General features: G+C 41.3%; 1 protein-coding gene across 1 annotated transcript in view; it reads right to left on the bottom strand.

Moving 5' to 3' along the window:
- The window catches only part of Lrrk2 (leucine rich repeat kinase 2), a 142325-nt gene that overhangs the window by 17426 nt on the left and 105713 nt on the right, over window positions 1-19186 (bottom strand). Inside the window, exons 40-43 of the mRNA XM_021183253.3 lie at window positions 18154-18344; window positions 11879-12039; window positions 3042-3212; window positions 1687-1787 (exon numbers count right to left, since the gene is read on the bottom strand). Coding sequence (XP_021038912.1) covers window positions 1687-1787; window positions 3042-3212; window positions 11879-12039; window positions 18154-18344 — 624 coding nt within the window. The remainder of the gene's footprint in view (window positions 1-1686; window positions 1788-3041; window positions 3213-11878; window positions 12040-18153; window positions 18345-19186) is intronic.

Raw genomic sequence — 19186 nt, forward strand, 5'->3', positions numbered from 1 at the left:
GTATTTTATCTTATGGTTGCTATTGCCCAATCTGAGTTGAACTATCCATAGTGGCTATAGGGTCTCCAAGTTCCAGGGGAAGTATGCTCGGAATGGGTTTCCTTGTTAGACCTGTTCTGCAGGTCTTCAAGGAGTCACAAAACAAAGGAGCTGGGCTAAAAAGAAAGGGTGAGGAAGGCAGTGGGGGAGAATTAAAGGACCCTGGTGCCAAGAGACAAGTCCTGGAGCAAGGGATAGGAATGGAGTAAAGGTTCCTCTGACAAGCTGCAGCAAGACTAAGGCTAAGTCTGGAGGTATCAGAATGAAGGACTGGAAGGACCATAAAGGTCCCACTACCTGAGTCTCATCCTAGTATGGCAGTTTTGGGTCCATGATAGAGGTTCTGTGAATCAGAGGAGACAAAAGGAACTGAGGATAGACTAAAAGGACAAGCCAAGGGGATTCACCAGGAAGAACTAGGAAATCCTTTGTTCCTCACAAAGAGGCCAAGTCCCTAGGACATAGGAGTGAGCTAAAACTTTAATTAAAACAAAGCAAAACAAAAAAGCTAGGTATTTGTTAACCTTGTGGGAAAGGATCCCTTAAAATGTGACCTAAAAAGAAACAAGCATCAAAAGATGTTAAACATGTTCGTATTAAAATAAAGGCATTATGTTCATAAATATGCCAAAAGAGAAACTGTTATGTTTTATAAAAAAGAAAAAAGAAGACAAGGATATGTTTTGTAGATCCAGGCATGGTGAGGTGGAGTGGTGCCTCAGCAGGTCCATGCTGACAAATCCCTTCCCCCTGAGGGACCAGCATAGAATAGAATTTATTTAGGGCATAGGAAGGGGAGTAAGGGAATAGACACACACACACACACACACACACACACACACACACACACACACAGAGACAGACAGACAGACAAACAGAGACAGAGAGAGAGAGGCAGAGAGAGAGGAGAGGAGAGGAGAGGAGAGGAGAGGAGAGGAGAGGAGAGGAGAGGAGAGGAGAGGAGAGGAGAGGAGAGGAGAGGAGAGGCCAGCCAGGTACATGTGGGGGGGAGGGGAGAGAGGGAGAAAGGGGTCAGAGAGAGAAAGGATGAAGAGAGAGTAAGAGAGTAAGAGAGCAATGAGGGGGCAAACAGTCCCTTTTATAGTAAGCCAGGCATACCTGGCTGATGCCAGGTAACTGTGGGGTGGAGCCTAGAAGGAATGTTAAGAGAAGCGATAAAGGAAACCACATAAAATCAAAAAGAAATCTTTACTCTAGATCTCCAAGAAAGAATAACATATATGAAAAATGTCTTTCTCACATGTAAAATTTGTGAGTAGATAATTGAGTAGAAAAATGGGTACATCAATAAGAAATACATTTCATAAAAAGACATACATGCATGTAATGTGCACGTATCAGCAATAATAGATATGTACACAAAGAAATATGTGAGTATATGTACCTACCATCAATGATGATGGCTCTTGGGGTGATGGGGTTACAGTGTGTGTTAGAATGACAGAGATTATAAAAATTATATTTTATAACTAACACTATAAATATATATAAAACATTATGACATTTAACTCTATGTATATGTTAATTTATGGGTTTAAGTATATATTTAAAAATTATATGCTTATAAGTATACAAAAGAATATGATATTTGATACAAAATATTAAAAATTTTTAGCATGTGTGTACCTGGGCAGAAGTGGGTCTTTCTTGAGGATTTTCTTTCAAACACTTTGTAATTAACTTCTCAACCATAGGCCATGGGGCACAGCCATATTCTTTAACTGGATCTGAAACATAAAGATGATCATTCCAGCATACAAAATAAAACAAAAGTTAAGTGCTTACTATCAACATATATGAGTTCAAAAATGCAATGGAAACTCTGATCCATAATTCTAAGTTTACTATGACATAGTTGGTTTTGTTAACTTCATCTTCAGTAGAGCCATCACAAAAGAGTTCCATCCTTGTATTTCTACCAGTTAGGAGGTAGATGATGGATGATCTGAAGTTCAATGTTAGAAACAGCTACATAGCAAGATTAATATCTGCCTGGTCTACATAAAATCATCTCACTACCACCACTCCAAAACAAACAAATAAAAGATCTGCTGACTTCTTATGGTATCAAAAGAAATACAAAGATCAAATGAATATAATAAAGACATTTTTATTTGATATTTGCATAGAGACTTTGAAAACATTTTTGCTCATATAATAAATAGCTACTCTGAAAATACTTTTACTTTAATACTCACAAAGAGCAAGCATTAGAGCAAGCAGTTGGTTTGCATGCATTTAATATTTCCTTTAGAAATGCCACTCTTCAAGTGGGTATACAGCAGAGAACAGGGCACTTATACTGGAAAGCTAACAGGAATGATACGGATGATGGCTAAGTGGCATCTGAATTGGGTTTGACAATAATCCATTTCCTTTTCCTGAGTCTTTAAAGGTCCCTAAAGGGTAGTTGATGCCACAGTGCCCATAGCAGCCCTGAGTGCATACTCAAGCCTATCTTGGGGGAGAAGGAAGTCTTAGAAATCGCTACATAACTCCGTATTAGCAGATGAAGTCATAGTCAAGAACAGATGAAAGGTCATGAAATTCGTTGGAGCCACGAGACACCCATTCAAAATGAAGCTTCCCTCGTCAAGCACTCATTTACCATTTCTCATTAATATTCATAGCAAAGGATGTTATAAATTATTAAAGGCCTCTTCATGAATATGAATTACTTTGCTCAAAAGCAAATGAAAACATCCCAGGCTATGATGCATTCTGCAATTGTTATCAGAGCTACAAACACAAGCCTGATTCTAATGGTAGTCCTCCTTTCCCAAAGGTCCTCCCAAGGGAATACCAAACACCAGTACTTCCTTTGGATTTCATTAAGCCTAAAAAAGCTAGGTTTTTCCTGTCATCTTTATTATTGTATCACAAAATTTAAGAAGATCTATGCACTTAGCCAGAGTCATCAAACGCTACATGACCATGCTGACATTAAGAAAAGAACTCTTGTAGATAAAACCAGAACTTACCTGGCAACTTCCCTTGTATGGCTAACTCATCAAACTCATTTGGGAACCTCAAACCCTCCATAATCCTACTCCCAGTTGTCCAAATATCGTGAAGTAGTAAGCCAAAAGAATAAACATCGGCCTGTTGGTTATAAATGACATTCCCCCTGGCAACTTCAGGTGCCCGGAACCCTGAAAGGAAACAGATACAGCAATAAATTTAGCAAACACCAGGGCCTGCATGTAGGCCAACTACTAAGAAACAAGTCAAGGAAACGGATGGGATCTAAGTCAGGCCAGGTCATTGCTGCAGTAAGAAACCTGGAAGAAGTCAGTAAGCAGTGAGCGGGCATGTCTCGGGCACCATGCCACTGCCTCTCTTAAAGGACAGATATTTTGATCTTTACTACAGAACCTTATACTCCTACTATGATATCTTAGTCTTAAAAGATGATACTAAAGGGTAATATTGATAAACACTGAATAATAAATTATTAAATAGAGACTAACTTGTAGGCATAATGTATCTATTTCATTGGGTTCTTTTTTATTTCCATTAATTTATTGACTTTACATCCCATCCCCCTCCCTCTGTAGGGGGCCACTATGATGCTAAGGTCTTGTTCTCCAGATGGTTCTTGATCTGTCAGTAAAGACAGCCATGGGCCAATTTCTGGGTGGTAGGGATAGGTGGGACTTCCAGGTCCCTGGAGGCAGTCAGCGAGACAAAAGGAAGGAGAACTGAGTTCACCATACTTTGGAAAGAGGAGAACCAGGCAACCATGTGAGGTCTGGGGAGGAGCAGAAGGTTGTGGCCACTCCTATAGATGGGTGATCAGAGATGTTTAGCAGGGACTAGACTCAACTGATCAACTAAGTTAGGACCGGCAGGAGGATCAGGGCTAAGGGTCATGATAAAGGCGCATTTTCCAGGTGGGACACAGTAGTACCCAACAATTGTGCTAAGGAGACAAGTTGAGATGGAACAACTGTGTGTCTGTGTCTTTTACCTGTGGATTCAAGGGAAGCTGGGTGGGGGCTGGTAGCACAGCCACTTCCTGGAACAAAGGCAAGTAGATCAAAACTCCCCACAACACCCCTCTCTTTCTAGCACTCCCTTCATATAGCCCCTATCCCATACCACCTTCCCTTCTCCTCTGAGAAAGGGGAGCCCCATCCCAAGCACAAACCCACACTGGTACACCAGGTCACTGCAGGACTAGGCACATCCTCCCCTACTGAAGCCAGAAAAGGCAGCCCAGCTAAGGGAACAGGACCCAAAGGCAGGCAGAAGAGACAGTAGAGACACTCCCTGCTCCAGTTGTAGGGAGTGGGGATGACAGAGACACACCCATATGAAGACCAAGCCGTACATCTGCCACATGAACATCCACCACACATGTGCAGGGGGCCTAGGTCCAGCCCAAGCATGTTCCTCAGTTGTTATTTCAGTCCCCAGGATCCAACAAGGATCCAGGTTAATTGACACTGTTGGTCCCTATACCTTCCGGGCCTCTCAATCCTTGCCTTCCATGAGACCCTCTGAGCTCTGTCTAATGTTTGGTTATGAGTCTCTGCATCTCTTTCGGTCACCTGCTGGGTGGAGCTTCTCAGAGGACAGTCATGGTTAGGCTCCTGTCTGTAGAGTATCCTTAATAGTGTCAGGGATTGATTCTTGCCCATGGGATGGGTCTCGAGATGGGCCAGTCATTGGTTGGGTATTCCCTTAGTGCCTGCTCCATCTTTGCCTCTGCGCTTCTTGTAGGCAGGACAGATTTTGGTTTGAAGGGTCCATCTACAAACTAACAATCAAGTATGTAAAATCTCACAGGAAAACAAAAAGCCTTTATCAATATTCTCCTTTTTTTTTTAATGCAACTGTTATCAGGACAGAGGTTTACACAGAAGAGGGGGACATTTTACAGACTTAAAGTCACTAACTCGTCTAAAATTCCTATGGGTTCATTAGTTCTAGAACTTAGGATTCCATTCTACCCAATGAAATTAAAAACTACAGTTTTCTTTCTTAAAACAAACAAACAAACAAAAACGCAAGAATTAGCTGCGGTCCGGAAAGAGAGTACTTGCTCAGCTTGCAGAATGCAACAGGTGCTGGCTTTTATCTTTGTTATCACAAATCGATTAATTAGCCTAGTCATTAAGACAAATCAAAATCCTTTCAGGATTATGCCCGAAATTCCGTGTGTGTGTGTGTGTGTGTGTGTGTGTGTGTGTGTGTGTGAGAGAGAGAGAGAGAGAGAGAGAGAGAGAGAGAGAGAGAGAGAGAGTTAATTTTGAATATTTTCTATTTTCTTTTAATGCCTTTCCACTGGGTTTGACCCAGGGTCTCACCCTGAGCTTGTTGTTTCAGCTGGATGTATCTCTCCAATCCTAGCGCTAGAGATGAATCTTGTCAGCACTGGCTTCTACCTGGGTGCTGGGAATCCAATCTCGGGTTTGTGCTTCTGCAGCAAGCACATAGACACATCTCCCAAGCTTTTGAATTCTTTAAAAGATGATCCAACCTTTTACTCCGTGAGGAAGATAAATAGCTTCCAATTTGTCAGGATAAGACGGATATGCCAAGGTTATTGATAACAAAGAGTATTAACAATCTGAATAAATGTAACTGTAAGTAGAAAATTGTTCAATAATAAACATCTTGCAACAAAATGAAAATAAAAACTACAAGATGATTAAGATCATTTTTAAATGAAATTCTTTTGCAAAATGAAGAGAAAATGTGGGATTTAATGTCAAGCGACCAGTTAGCAAATAAGTAGAAAATTAAATTATTTTTCTTGACTCCAATAATAGTATTGTTATGATATGAGTAGCCTCCTTCTAGAGAAGTGCATGTGAGTATATCTGGTGATAGCAGCAGATTGTCTGCAACTTCATCTCAACACTCTGACTACGAAAGAGGAGAAGGAGGAGGAGGAAGAGGAGGAGGAAGAAGAAGAGGAGGAGGAGGAGGGAAGAAGGGAAGGAAGGAGGGAAGGAAGGAGGGAAGGAAGGAAGGAAGGAAGGAAGGAAGGAAGGAAGGAAGGAAGGAAGGAAGGAGAATGAAACTGTTCTGATCACTGAATCTGTGTAGCTATGTGGAAGGCAGAAGGGGCTGCAGCTGGACTGCTCTTCCCCTTTCGTGCAGGCTTAAATGTTGACAGGAGACACAGGATATCTAGAAAAGACCACACCAACGTGGTTATGGCATTAATTCCTTTTTCTCTTTTATACTTGCAGATTTTTAGTAACATACATGAATCTTATAGTTATGAAAATATACTTCCAGGGGGACACCACAATATGTGAGTCCACAGCCTTCAAGGGACAGTTCTAAGATGCTGAGGAAGGCTCAGTCGTTCTTCAGTAGGCTGCAATTGCATGAGGAATAAAGAGGACCAGGGACATCAAATATAAACCTGACAGCTCCTACTTTACTAATGGATAAAATCTGGCCCTTATAACCAAAACTTCTTAAACTGTGGGTCACGACCCCATGTGTGTTTGTGTAACTAGAGGTGAAGGTCTTGGAAAGTCTGAAAACAAGAAAAGAGCTCTGTGTTTGTGCATATGCATTCATGTGTGTGTGCCTTGGAACACCAGTGGTCTATGTGTGGTGTCCTTAATATTTTGTTTTATGCATTGTTTTCTGAGACTAGAAATCCCCAGGGTTACTTCTATCTCTGTCTCTCTGGCCCTGGGATCACAGGTGTGCACAAGCACACCCAACTTGATGATGTGTGTAATCAAGATCTAAGCTTAGGTCCCCATATTTGTGTGGCAAGTACCTTACTGAAGCAGCCATCTTCACAGTTGTCAGTAAAAGATTTATGAGCTTGTAAAAAAGCAAAATGAAGCTGATTGTGTTTCTGGAAGGGCTTGTGTTGCATTGTGGAACTCTACAGCCCTGGCTCTGAACATACAGCACACATGTCTCACACACAACACTAGCATGAGCTGGTGCCCCAAACACCTCCGCTCCGTTCCAAACTACTGTATGCTATGAGTTGTATTGTTGTGTAATACATGCAATGGCTCCCACTCTTCTGAAAGCCTAATGGTTTATTTGAAGAAAGTAAAGACACCACACGTTCTACCTCCATTCCTCAGCATGTATACAGTTACTATCTTGGAACTTGTTTGTGTTAGACAAACAAGCACATCTTCATCTCATTAGTATGCAAGTGAGCTGTCATCTGTAATGAATAGTAAGATTATGTGCTTATCAAAAGATTGTTTAAATTTTAATTGTTTATTATTTATTATCAATACATGTTCGGTTTGTATAACTCTTGTGTGCCTATATATCCTGGGTCCCATAAATAGCTCTAGAACATAGAGGGATCATGAATGGAAGAGTTTAAGAAGCATTGCCTTAGATATTATATATGAATATACAGGTATATATGTTTAAAACCATAAGTTTTGGATTATATATATATATATATATATATGATGTATTTCTTTAAGACAAGGATATTTTTATTGTTATTGTTTGGCTATGAATTGCCCCTCAAGAATTCATGAGATGAAAACTTGCTCTCAATGCAACAGTGTTTAGAAGTAAATGAATCAGGAGGGCCCCTAGCTCATTGATGGATTAAGGCATTGATAGAACTTACTGTTGAAAAGTGGTGGGATCTCCAGGTAGAGTGTGACTGGAGAAAGTCAGTCACTAATTGTTTATCCTAATCTAACCTCTCTTCTTTCCAACCCTCCCTACTTCCTGGCGTCCACAAAAGTGAGCAAGCACCCTTCTGCCACATGCACCCTTATATGTTTTGCTTAACTTCATCCTAAAACAACAGAGGCAGTGATACTCCCACAACTGCGAGTATCATATTTTGTGGGAATTTTATCACATGGAACGAAAGTTAACTTCCATGTCTGTATAACTGTAATAGCATAGTAACACCCTGAGCTAACAAAATGGGATGCAATTAGGAACTCTAAACACAGTACTAAAAAAACTCTACATACTACGACATGGTGTTTAAAATGTTACAGTACCTCTATTGCAAATCCTTAAATCGTTGTTTTGTTGTTGTTGTTGTTGTTGTTTTGCAGATACTTTCTGGAACATTTCATTTGACCTATATGCCTATCACCAGTTGGCAGACTTTACAAATAGCACAAAACCTGCTATGACCCCTTCTTCTTTTTAGGGTTTACATTATTCACTTGTGTTAGAGGAATGCAGGCACATGTCAAGGGATGCTGATAGAGGCCAGAGGACAACTTGCAGGAGACAGTTCTCTATTTCCACCATATGAGTTCCAGGACTCAATTCAAGTTTTCAGGTTTGGTGACAAGCATCTGAACCCACAGAGCCCTCTCACTGGTCCCTACAGCCTATGCTTTCTTAAATCCACAGACACAATCAAAGTCAAGAGTTCTTAAACCCACAAGCTACCCACATAGCTAATTCACTAACAATCTTGATGTTTGCATTCTTAGAACTTAAAAGGGATTTGGGTGGCTGTTAAAATATTTCCAAGCTGCTACTATTCATCAGTACACTCGTCTGATATTTATTAAATCAAGGTTCCATGTATTAAATTGTCTGCTATTCAACACTATCTTTGTGTTTATTTTCTTGTAATTCTCTGATATAACTTTTAACCATGGAATTATAAATCAAGAGGAGACGTGAGATGCTATTTAGATTCATCTCTTAATTTTTATCAAGTGTGCACCAATTTAGTCAGAGCTGTTCAGTACTTTGGAAGTTTTTACAATTATTGATGATGATAATCACGCAGGGGATATAGATCATTTTTTTAGAGTGTTAGCATAGCACTCATAAATCCCTGGATTTGAATCTCTAGTGCTATGCACAATCCCAGCACTGGAGATTTGGGCAGGAGCATCAGTTCAAAGTCATCCTCAGCTTAGAAAGAGTTTCAGTCCAGCTTGTGCTACCTGACGAGAGCCTCTCTAAACAAAGAAAGAACCAAAGAGAGATGGGAGGGGGGAAAAGAAGGAGAAAGATGGATAGAGGAAGGGAGGGAAGAAGAAGGAGAGGTAGCAAGGTTAAGAAAATCATGGGAAAAAAAGAAGGAAAAAAGAAAAGAAGAAAGTCATAAATATAAAATAATAAAAGAAAGAAATATTTATGGAAACATTTTTCATTTTTATCTTCAACTTTCCAGAGTCAATATCTTGAGTCATGTGATCCCAGGATAGTAACATTTGTCTATTTAGGGGTACCTAAGATATGAATTTGTTGAAATGTTTCTTTAAATGCCCAGTAGGTTTCTAGTGACCTTGCAAAGTCATATAAGTTGAGCCTTGTCCTTACCATATAATAGTGAATAGCTAGAGAACATTTACTTTGCCCAGTGACTGTTTTATTTGTATAGATGTTGACAGACTTGACGCCATCAGTCACTATTCACTTGGGTCAATCCTGCAATGGTCATGGAACATAGAATTAATTGTCACTCTCAACAGGAAACCCATGCTGGAGTTAAGGGTGGAACCAACGTTCCTATATTTACTCTTCCCAAAGTAGACAATGTCACGTGGCAATGCTGTCCCTGTCAGTAAGTGAGCTCTTTCTTTCTTTGACCTTGGGATGAACTCCTGTTGAACTGCGGTGCTGCAGCTCATAGGCTGCCTGGATTTTCATTTCCTCTGACCTGAAGTCATTTTTAGTGTCCCCTCGGATCACACTCCCTGGATTGTAGATGAGAATTAGCATTGGGGCTTATAGGGCATCACTCCTGGAAATGGTTAAGTATTAGCCCTACTCATTGCTTGGGCCCTGAAAAGGTTTGCACTCCTCATGTCCTGTAGAGACATACATGAACACCCAGGGTGAAGTACTGTTCTTAGAATTACTATAAAATGCACCCACAGATGTAACATGTCTGATGAATACATGTTTCTATTTCTTTTATGGAAACTTTCCACATTAAAAGGTATACCATGAATGGGAAATTTCAACAAAGAGAAAAACACAGATAAAATCCTGTGGGAAAGAACTTTTCCCTTCACAAGATCATTGATTTGAGGAAGGAAAAAAAAAAATCAAGTTTTGGTAGCAATTATGGTGATGAATGCTGTTTTTTTTTTTTTTTTTTCAAACTTGGGTCAGGGTTTAGAAGTCTCCTTTAGTGATAATAATTATAATAAAAGTAATAACAGAAGTTTTGTGGTACAACAAGAAATAGACCCACACCATGTGTATGACCTTGGAGAACAGGGAGTAGCAGAAAACAGAAGAGATGGGTTTCTTTTGTTGAGAGTTTCTTCCATAGTCACATCACTGAAAGTTATCAGTAGAGATTATATATGGTCTCAGGATTCTGTGGCTGTCTCGGAATCGAGTGGCAATAAAGTTTTAAGCTGGCTTTAATAAAAACCAGGAAGTCAGAAAGAAAAGTTAAAAGGCTCCATCTGTGAAGTATGCTGAGCTGCTGCTGACTGTCCAGTGATTGGTTGGTGAGGCAGTAGAACTCAAGCCTGGAAGCTCGTGCTAGAACCCAGAGACGACCACCGTCACATGAGTGGACAAAGCCTGTGATAGGTGCCCGCCCAGGAGAAAGAACAGAAAGAACTGTGAGCCCCAGTTAAGTGGGCCAGTCCACTTTAGCATCATATGAGATGTGAGGTTCCAAAGAGACCCAGGACAAGTCTCCCTCAATACCCGTGGCTCCTCCCAGCACTGGTAACCCTGCCTCCTACTCTAAACCTCAGCCAGTTCAGGGCCTGGGCTTTGCTTCCCTTCCCCCTCCTCCCCCAGCTTCCGATTCCAATATAACTCAGCGACAAGTTCCCTTGGCTTCCTGGTTCCTATGTGTTCTCTCAGTTCCCTTGGCCCCTTTCTCCTCTTCCCTATTTCCCCTCTTAATCCTCACTATTCTCCTCTCTCACCTCTCATGGCTGAGTCTTTTCTGCTGGCCATGTGCAGTCTGAGCTCTAGAGAGACTCTGGCTGTGCTCTCTCATATCTAAAACAAAACCTGTCTCCCCCCACACCTAAGGAGCCATCATGGCCTCACTTTCCTTCACATTTCAGGTCTCTTTGGGATCTCGCATGAGATGTATGAGAACTCCCTACATAAGGACATTTTATTTTTTTAACATTCATCTTTTCTAGATGGAAATACTGTTTTCCAAGCTTCCAATGAACAATACTGCTACATGGCTTTTCTACCTTAGGAACTAAGATTGAACAGTTAAGCCTTTCAAACCCACACTAACACAGAATATGGTGGAGAAGACAGCTAAAGAGGCCAAAGTCAGATACCTTGTTTCTCAGTGAATCAATTGAATTACCATCTTGGGTACTTGATGTAAGACAAAAACTGGCTCGATGTTCCCGTTTACAAAAGAGAGAACAGTATCAAACACAGACTGAGTATGAAGACAGGAAATATGGTTCTGACACACCTTCCATAAAGCCTGGTACACAGAAAGCATTAAAGAAACAGTAACTATTTCCGTCGTGATCCGGCAGCCCAGAGACACTCACAGGCAATGTGTACTCTGACATGCTTGGGTAGATGCACACCCTACTTGCAAATACAGGCAAACAAAATAAAAGGGAAAGCATTTAGTCTAACCAAAAATACAACAGGCATTGTAATTGGGGGGAAAAAATTCAGCTTTCAAAAATATAATGACATTAAATACCTTCTCTTTTGAGCTTAGTTTTTGGCTCAGAAAATTACATTGGTTTTTGTTGTCGTTGTTGCTGTTTTCGAAAGAGGGATGATAAAAATGTCAATGCCATGGGCGTTACTCTTCAATTCATAAGTATCTGCTCACTCTGTGACAGGCTATATCTCCTAGACCCACACCTGAGGGCACTGATGGTCCACTGCAAAACAAGTAAACTTGCTCTCCTACCTGGGGTGCCCTCTGATGTCTTTATTCCCATCCTGCAGCAGTACTGTGCAATCCCATAGTCTGCAATCTTCGCAATGATGGCAGCATTGGGATACAGGGTAAAAAGCAGCACGTTGTGGGGCTTCAGGTCACGGTAAATAATCATGGCTGAGTGGAGATACCTGTCAGAGAGTACACAGGAGGTCTTATCAAAAAACGGTCATCCTAGATTAATCTGCTCATATTTCTTTTCAATATGTTGTGTTCTTTATGCAAAAGGTCAAGAATGGTGTGTTAATTTTGTCTGTGGAAGTTGAAATATATAATGCAAACAGGCTTAAAAGCGTAAAGATCAATACTACAAAGCAAGGTGAGGCTTCTTCCCCAGAACTAAAGCATCAAGCCTGGTAGGCAACTGGAGCTTTAACACACAGCCATGTGCACACAGCCATGTGCATACAACGTGTACACACGGCCCTGTGCACACAGCTATGAGCACATAGCCACGAGCACACAGCCATGAGCACACAACCATATACACAAAACCATGTGCACACAGCCCTGTACACACAGCCATGTGCACACAGCAATGTGCACACAGCTATGTTCACACAGCCATGAGCACACAGCCATATACACACAACCATGTGCACACAGCCATGTGCACACGGCCATGAGCACACAGCTATGAGCACACAGCCATGAGCACTCAGCCATATACACACAACCATGTGCATACAGCCCTGTACACACAGCTATGTGCACACAGCAATGAGCACACAGCCATATACACACAACCATGTGCACACAGCCCTGTACACACACACAGCTATGTGCACACAGTCATGAGCACACAGCCATATGCACAGAAAAGGTAGGACAGTTTCTCTTTATACCTCAACAACTACCGAGAATGAATTCTACATCCCCTCACCAACTGAAGGGGATATTTAAAAATTAAATTAAATATTGGAATACATTAATTGGTTTGGTGATGCCTGCAATCTTAATACTCGGAGATAGAAGCAAGAGGGCAGATTGCTCCAGGCCTGCCTAAAAGATAGAAACAAAGAGATTACGTAAGAGTGAATGTAATTCTGCTATATGCTTTATTTTTGTTACAACTTTCATTTATCTATTTTGATGTTCTTAAAAATTGTGCAGAAATTGGTTTCTTTAGTTTTTAAAATTATATCATTTATCTTTGTTATTTACCTTTTTCTGATTATTTTTCTTCCTAATGTTTTAAAGAATATTTTCTTCTTTTCAGAAAAAAAAATCAAATTGTAAGCTCTCACCTAGCTATTATCTCCAGCCCTGGGGACATAGCCTACTACTGTACAGCTAATTCGTCACATGCTAAGGTTAATAAAGAACATATGAACAGTCAGGAAGGCAAAAACTGTCTTAGGAGGAACAAAATCTGGGTGTGAGATGGTGTCAAAGTTTACCTGGATTTGGGCATTTTGAGCAAATAATAGGAATTACTTAATATAAAATGCAATGTTTTAATCTTGGCCAAGTATTATCCACTCTGCGAACATGGTAGAAGAACACACAGTTTCCCAAATTCTAAAATAACTATTCTCCCCTTTCCTGAGAAATCTTTAAATTCCTGATTTTCCCTGTACACTAAGCTCACAGTTGTGGTGTGACCTTCGCTGAAAGGACAATTTTTCCTGGAACTTAATGAGGATTGTTAAAATCCTTTGTTTATTTCTGGCTTGGAATTTGGTTAAGATTATATTTAAAAAATATTTACCTTGTTACCTCCTACCAATCATTGCTGGGGCCTTAGGAATAGAGAACTGCCATGTCTGGAACGTTCTATTGTGGGATGGCCCAGAGTGAATGCGTCATTTCACTCTATCAACTACTGGGCTGATCCTCTCTTCCAGGATGTGCTCGCTCAGGACACAGCACTGGAACTATTCGCTTCAGGATACACAGTTTGGGCTGATCAATAACACAAGTGCACTAATGAAGTTGACCTTAACAACAGTAATTCCGTTGAAAGGGACATTTACCGAGGGCTTACTGAGAGTCCATTAGCTGTCTTGAGAAAAGCCAAGAGATTAAGAATTAAAAAGTTAAGTATATGTCATCAAATATCATTCCTAAACCACCATAACACAGTCCTCTCTCTGGTACAGACAGAACACAGGCTCCCTCAGAATACCTTTGGAGGACTAAAAGACAATCAATTTCAAATCATGTCATTTGGAGATCAAGGTTATCTGGTTTAATTACAGTATTCAATTATAGAATTTAATCTTAAAAGTGCAATTATAATACCCTGTAATAGAAAAGAAAAAAAAAAGCTTTTGAAATTTTAATAAGCACAAATCATTTCTCACTGGCAAAAATTCAGACAAATGAATTAAGGCATTGTTTGGGAATAAGTATTGTCAAATATTTCATTAACGTAAACTATACTCAGTTAACCAGTCTTTAATCATCACTATTATAAGAATTACTAAGAAGCCCCTATCTTTGTAATTTAAAGCCAACTTTATCTAATCCTGAATATATTACTCTAAAAATAGAATGCATTCATTTCTTTAACAAATATGCATTAGATATCTGTAAGGTTCATTCATTAGTGGACACAAAGCCGTCTTTATAGATCTCCTTTTAAGAGGGTTCTAATATAGTAAAAGACGGTGCTTAGGTATTCTAAGATGGTGCTGAGGTATACTGAGATGGCAGAGTGTGAGTGTCAAAGGTTGAGGAAGTAGAAATGGAAAGGTACAGGCAACAATGTTGGCTCTACCCAGGCAGGCTTTAACCTGAGGCACACATTCTCTGCCTGTCCTTCTTCTCGGCCTAATACAAAGTTTTACATGGGGTAAGTGTGCAGGAAACACAAGTGAACTCAGGGTGCTGAGGCAGAAAAGGATGAAGAGTTTACGACCAGCCTGGCTGACGCGGACTGGCTCCAGCGTGAGTTTCTGACTCATAAAACCAAAACCAAATGAGCACATGCCAATATGTGTAAGGAATGCTTGCTCTCCGTGAGGAGGCTGAGCTGTAAGGTATGGATGGCATGCAAGCAAATCCTTGTAGGAATGAGTTTTCCAGAAATCTCGGTGAGAACAAAGGTGGACACACGGAAGTCAACCTGGTTAGAATGTGGACTAGAGACATGGCCCAGAGTAAGGCTGCAAAGGAACCCAAGGCACTCATAAAGGACCACCATGCTGTGACTCCACAGAGCTGAGATGCTCATTACAGGTAAGTGGAAAGACAAGGGAATCTCAAGTATAATTAGACTTTTATTTCAGGGGAAATGTTCTGGAATTCCCAGTGGATACTGGATCGAAGTAGTAGCATAAAAATGAGAGAATTGATAAAAATGATAAATATAAAATATATTCAAAGATCTGATAGATACATGGAGATACAGATAGGCAGTAGATAGATAGATACATACATACATACATAGATTCATAGATAGATATTGATTGACAGACAGATATTGAGACAAGATTTCACTGTGTAACCTAGGCTAGCTGTGAACTCATGAAGGGATACCAGCTGTAGGTGGGAGGAAAATAGACTTCCTGTGAATATATTGATCCTGTCCCAACAAATGGGAATACAGAAGGAAGCACAGGCTCATTGTGAGCAAGGAGAATAAATCAAGTTTGAACATCCTGAATTGCAGGAAGTTTGATAAACTATATGAGAATTCCGAGAAAGAGCTGAAAGGGACTGAATTAAAGCAGATCTTGAAGAAAGAATTGATAAAATGAACAAGTCTCTTATGCATCATTCTAAGTAGCTCATTACCTAAGAAACTATAACCTCTCTCTCTCAGCCCGAAATCAGGTAAGACGGAGCCAACAGCTCAGGGCCAGTCTGCAAAATGTTTACTAGGACAGAAAGGACAGTCTTAACCAAGTAAGGGTTTACCATGAGAAAAGTTAGGGAATCCCACTGAGACAGGTTTCTTCATTAGACCCTAAGAATTCAGGCAGAACTATAGAGCATAAATAAATTTTATGCCTCAGCCCAGCCTTTCTTTTTTATATTAACAACAGGGAGGAGATGTAACCTACCCCCCACCCCCCCCACAGGCCGAAATCAGGCTGAACAGGCTTGACTGTTATCACCAGGAGATCATCAGGGGTGGAGCCTGCCACCCTATCGCTCTGCCACTCCCACTGCTGCTACCTGCTGCCTAGCTGTTCCAGAGTATACACGTGGTCACCTGCAGCTGGACTCCGAAGAGGATTTGGCAGGAATGGGCCCCTCCCCCTTCTTTATAAGCCCGTGTTTCCGAATATTAAAATTGAGCTTTGATCAGAATCTTGACTTAGCTCCATCTTTCTCATGCCGCCTAGATTCCCTCTTTTCTTCCAGATTCCAAGATGACTTCCAGGCTCGAACCCGGACATGTGAGCCGCTGGCCGGCCTCAACAAGAAACCATAGTGGAATATGACTTTATCACTTGTCTCTACCCCTGTAGTTACAGCCACACATTAACAATTATTTGAAATCACAATGTTAATATACACATATTTATTTTTCTTTTTTATTAAAGAGGGTTTTTTTATACAATTTTTACTAAAACATTGAGTTTTAATACTAGTGGAAAATTAACAGCTACTTATACATACCAACCCCCTGTAGAAGCAGATCTAGAATTCCTTCCTGGCTTTAGACTAAGAACAAATGAGGCAGGGGACTGAAGCACATGCTAAACTTTCATTTGCTTCATAAAAACGTGAGATTTGATACTTGAAATAAAGGCCAGAGATATTGCAGCCATGGTGCTATAGACTCACAACTTAGATGTTGAATACGAAATAGCACATCTTCAGCTTATAAACGATTGCTTCAGGATTACATGAAAAATTTGAGGAAAATCTGGGACCCAGGATCAGTTAAATCAAGAAAGTAATTGTGATGGCTTTGGAAAACAGTAGCCTAGATGGCTCTTTACTGAGCTCAGGCTGCTCTGAGGCTCCCCCTGGTGTTCAAAAGCAGTCACTCCAACCTAACTCCAAATGCCTACTCATTGGTGCCTTTCAAAATCCGTATGACTTTCAGTAGTTTTGGAAGAGATAAGTACTATTCATGCCCCTTCTCAATGCTGCATGAAGAGACTGTTCGCAGATTTTCAGAGAAAGGATGTGATGTCCTGTCTGCATCATTCTTCCCTCCCCACCGCCTCCCATCCCATCCCCATATCCCTGTGTCCCTGTCCTTGCCCTGCCCGGTCCCCTACACCCAACATGAATTTACTAAGGGCTGGATCCCTGTTGTGGTGACTGGAAAGAGAGATAGGTAACAGGACAAACCTACAGGAAATGCCAAGCACAAGAATACACAGGCGTTTGGCATCCTTGGCTAGCCAGGACGTGGGTATAAAACCCATGTGAACTCAAGAACCTCCTGCGTGTGTGTGTGTGTGTGTGTGTGTGTGTGTGTGACTGAGCACAGCAACCAGGAAGCAAGGGTGGAGAAGATCCAAGACAGGAGAAAGACCCGATCTAATGTCTGTGTACTTCTTGGGCTATTGAATGAAACACAGGCTATGCAGGGGTGATGGGAAACATTGGGACTAAATGAGGTTGAAGGAGAGAATCACTGAGAGAAACTGAATGGAAAGCTAGACGTTTTGGCTAATGATTAGACGTGAGATGAGAAAGACAGAAGGACAAAGGATGGCTACAAAACCAGGAGATGAAAGAAAAATGCAGAGGGGAGAACCCTAAGGATTGAATTTGGAAGCTGACAATTAGCACCAAGTTTTCAGCATCACTCATAGTTTTCAGGCTAAGAAACAGGTAGGGATCAAAAAGGCAAAATTTACAATTACTAAATGTATGCAACAGCGATTTACCAAGGTCTTGTGTCTGGAGGGATGGGCCTCTCAAAGATGGTACCTAGCAGCCAGCTACACAGTGGACTGTGATTATGAGTCACGTGACATATCCACGTGGAATCCAACATGTTATTCTGATCTGCTTCAGGGTTATGGACTAGTTTTCATGATTAAAATTTTTTCTGCTTCATACTTTCCTTGATGTTTGGTGGCCTGACATAATTATGTTCCCAAGGGGTAGCAATCTAGGGTTCAGATCAAGGGCAGGAATACTAGGATTGAGTGCTACGACCACCAGCCGTGAAGGGCTGTGCTCTCTTTACCAAAATGGATCAAGGAACTTAACAGCTACCATCGAAATTGTTAGCAGAGTGCAGCGAGGGAGTGATGTTCTTAGAGCCTGGAGTGGACTCAGGGTTACAGTGCCCATGCGTTAAGTAGAAACCGGTGCTAGCCCATTACCTCAGGCCGTCGGCCACATGCAATGCGATCCTGTGCTGGAGGGTTCTGGTGAGGCTGGCTTTGTCCTGCTGCAGTAGGCGATCCAAGGAACCTTTGGAGGCCAACTCCATTACCAACATCCGAGGACGAATTCCAGCCGCCAGCAAGGATATCAGGCTGGGGTGGTGAAGGTGACAAAGGACCACCAACTCCTGCAAGGGGCCAGAAACATGTGAGTCTCACTCACTTCATCAAGGATCCATCACCTGCCTGCCTGCCTGCCTGCCTGCTCTTCTCTGTGATCAGCTTTCTCAGAGCAGCTGGACTACAGTAAATGCCCCCTTGTTCTTTAAGGTTTTTAATTCTTCCCATTTTCTTTTTTTTTTTTTTTTTTTTTTTTTTTCGAGACAGGGTTTCTCTGTATAGCCCTGGCTGTCCTGGAACTCACTTTGTAGACCAGGCTGGCCTCGAACTCAGAAATCCGCCTGCCTCTGCCTCCCAAGTGCTGGGATTAAAGGCGTGCGCCACCACCGCCCCGCAATTCTTCCCATTTTCAACAATATACAGCTAATTTTGAACTGATGTTCAGATCACATATTTAAGTTCTATTTTTCCTTTTGATCTGCTTACACGAGACCAGTTGATGTGGGGATGGCCCACAGAGGTGGGCGTACTAACAGGTCATGTTGTCCTACCCTCTAAATTCTAGTTAGTGACTTAATCGTTCTCAGCCCTGGGCTCTGAGCAGCCACTGCCGGATCAACCTAAGCTGGCAGAAGGAAGCTAGAGTCTCTGGTTTTAAACCCAGGAAGTGTTCTAAGGACACGTGATCAGTTCCACAGGACTACATAGCGCCCCCTGCCTGAAAGCTCTAATGCCTTTCTACTCCTTGTTAATTCAAAGCCTATGTATGCAGCTGGAGAGGTGACTCAGCTGTTAACAGCTCTTGCTGTTTTTCCTGAGGACCCAAGTTCAGTCCCCAGCACCCACATGATGTCAGATGACCTACAATCATCTGTAACTCTAGCTCCAAGGGATCCTACATGCTTTTGTG

Source organism: Mus caroli, unplaced genomic scaffold (assembly GCF_978045245.1).
Source record: "Mus caroli unplaced genomic scaffold, Mus_caroli_1 scaffold_16, whole genome shotgun sequence".
Classification (NCBI taxonomy): domain Eukaryota; kingdom Metazoa; phylum Chordata; class Mammalia; order Rodentia; family Muridae; genus Mus; species Mus caroli.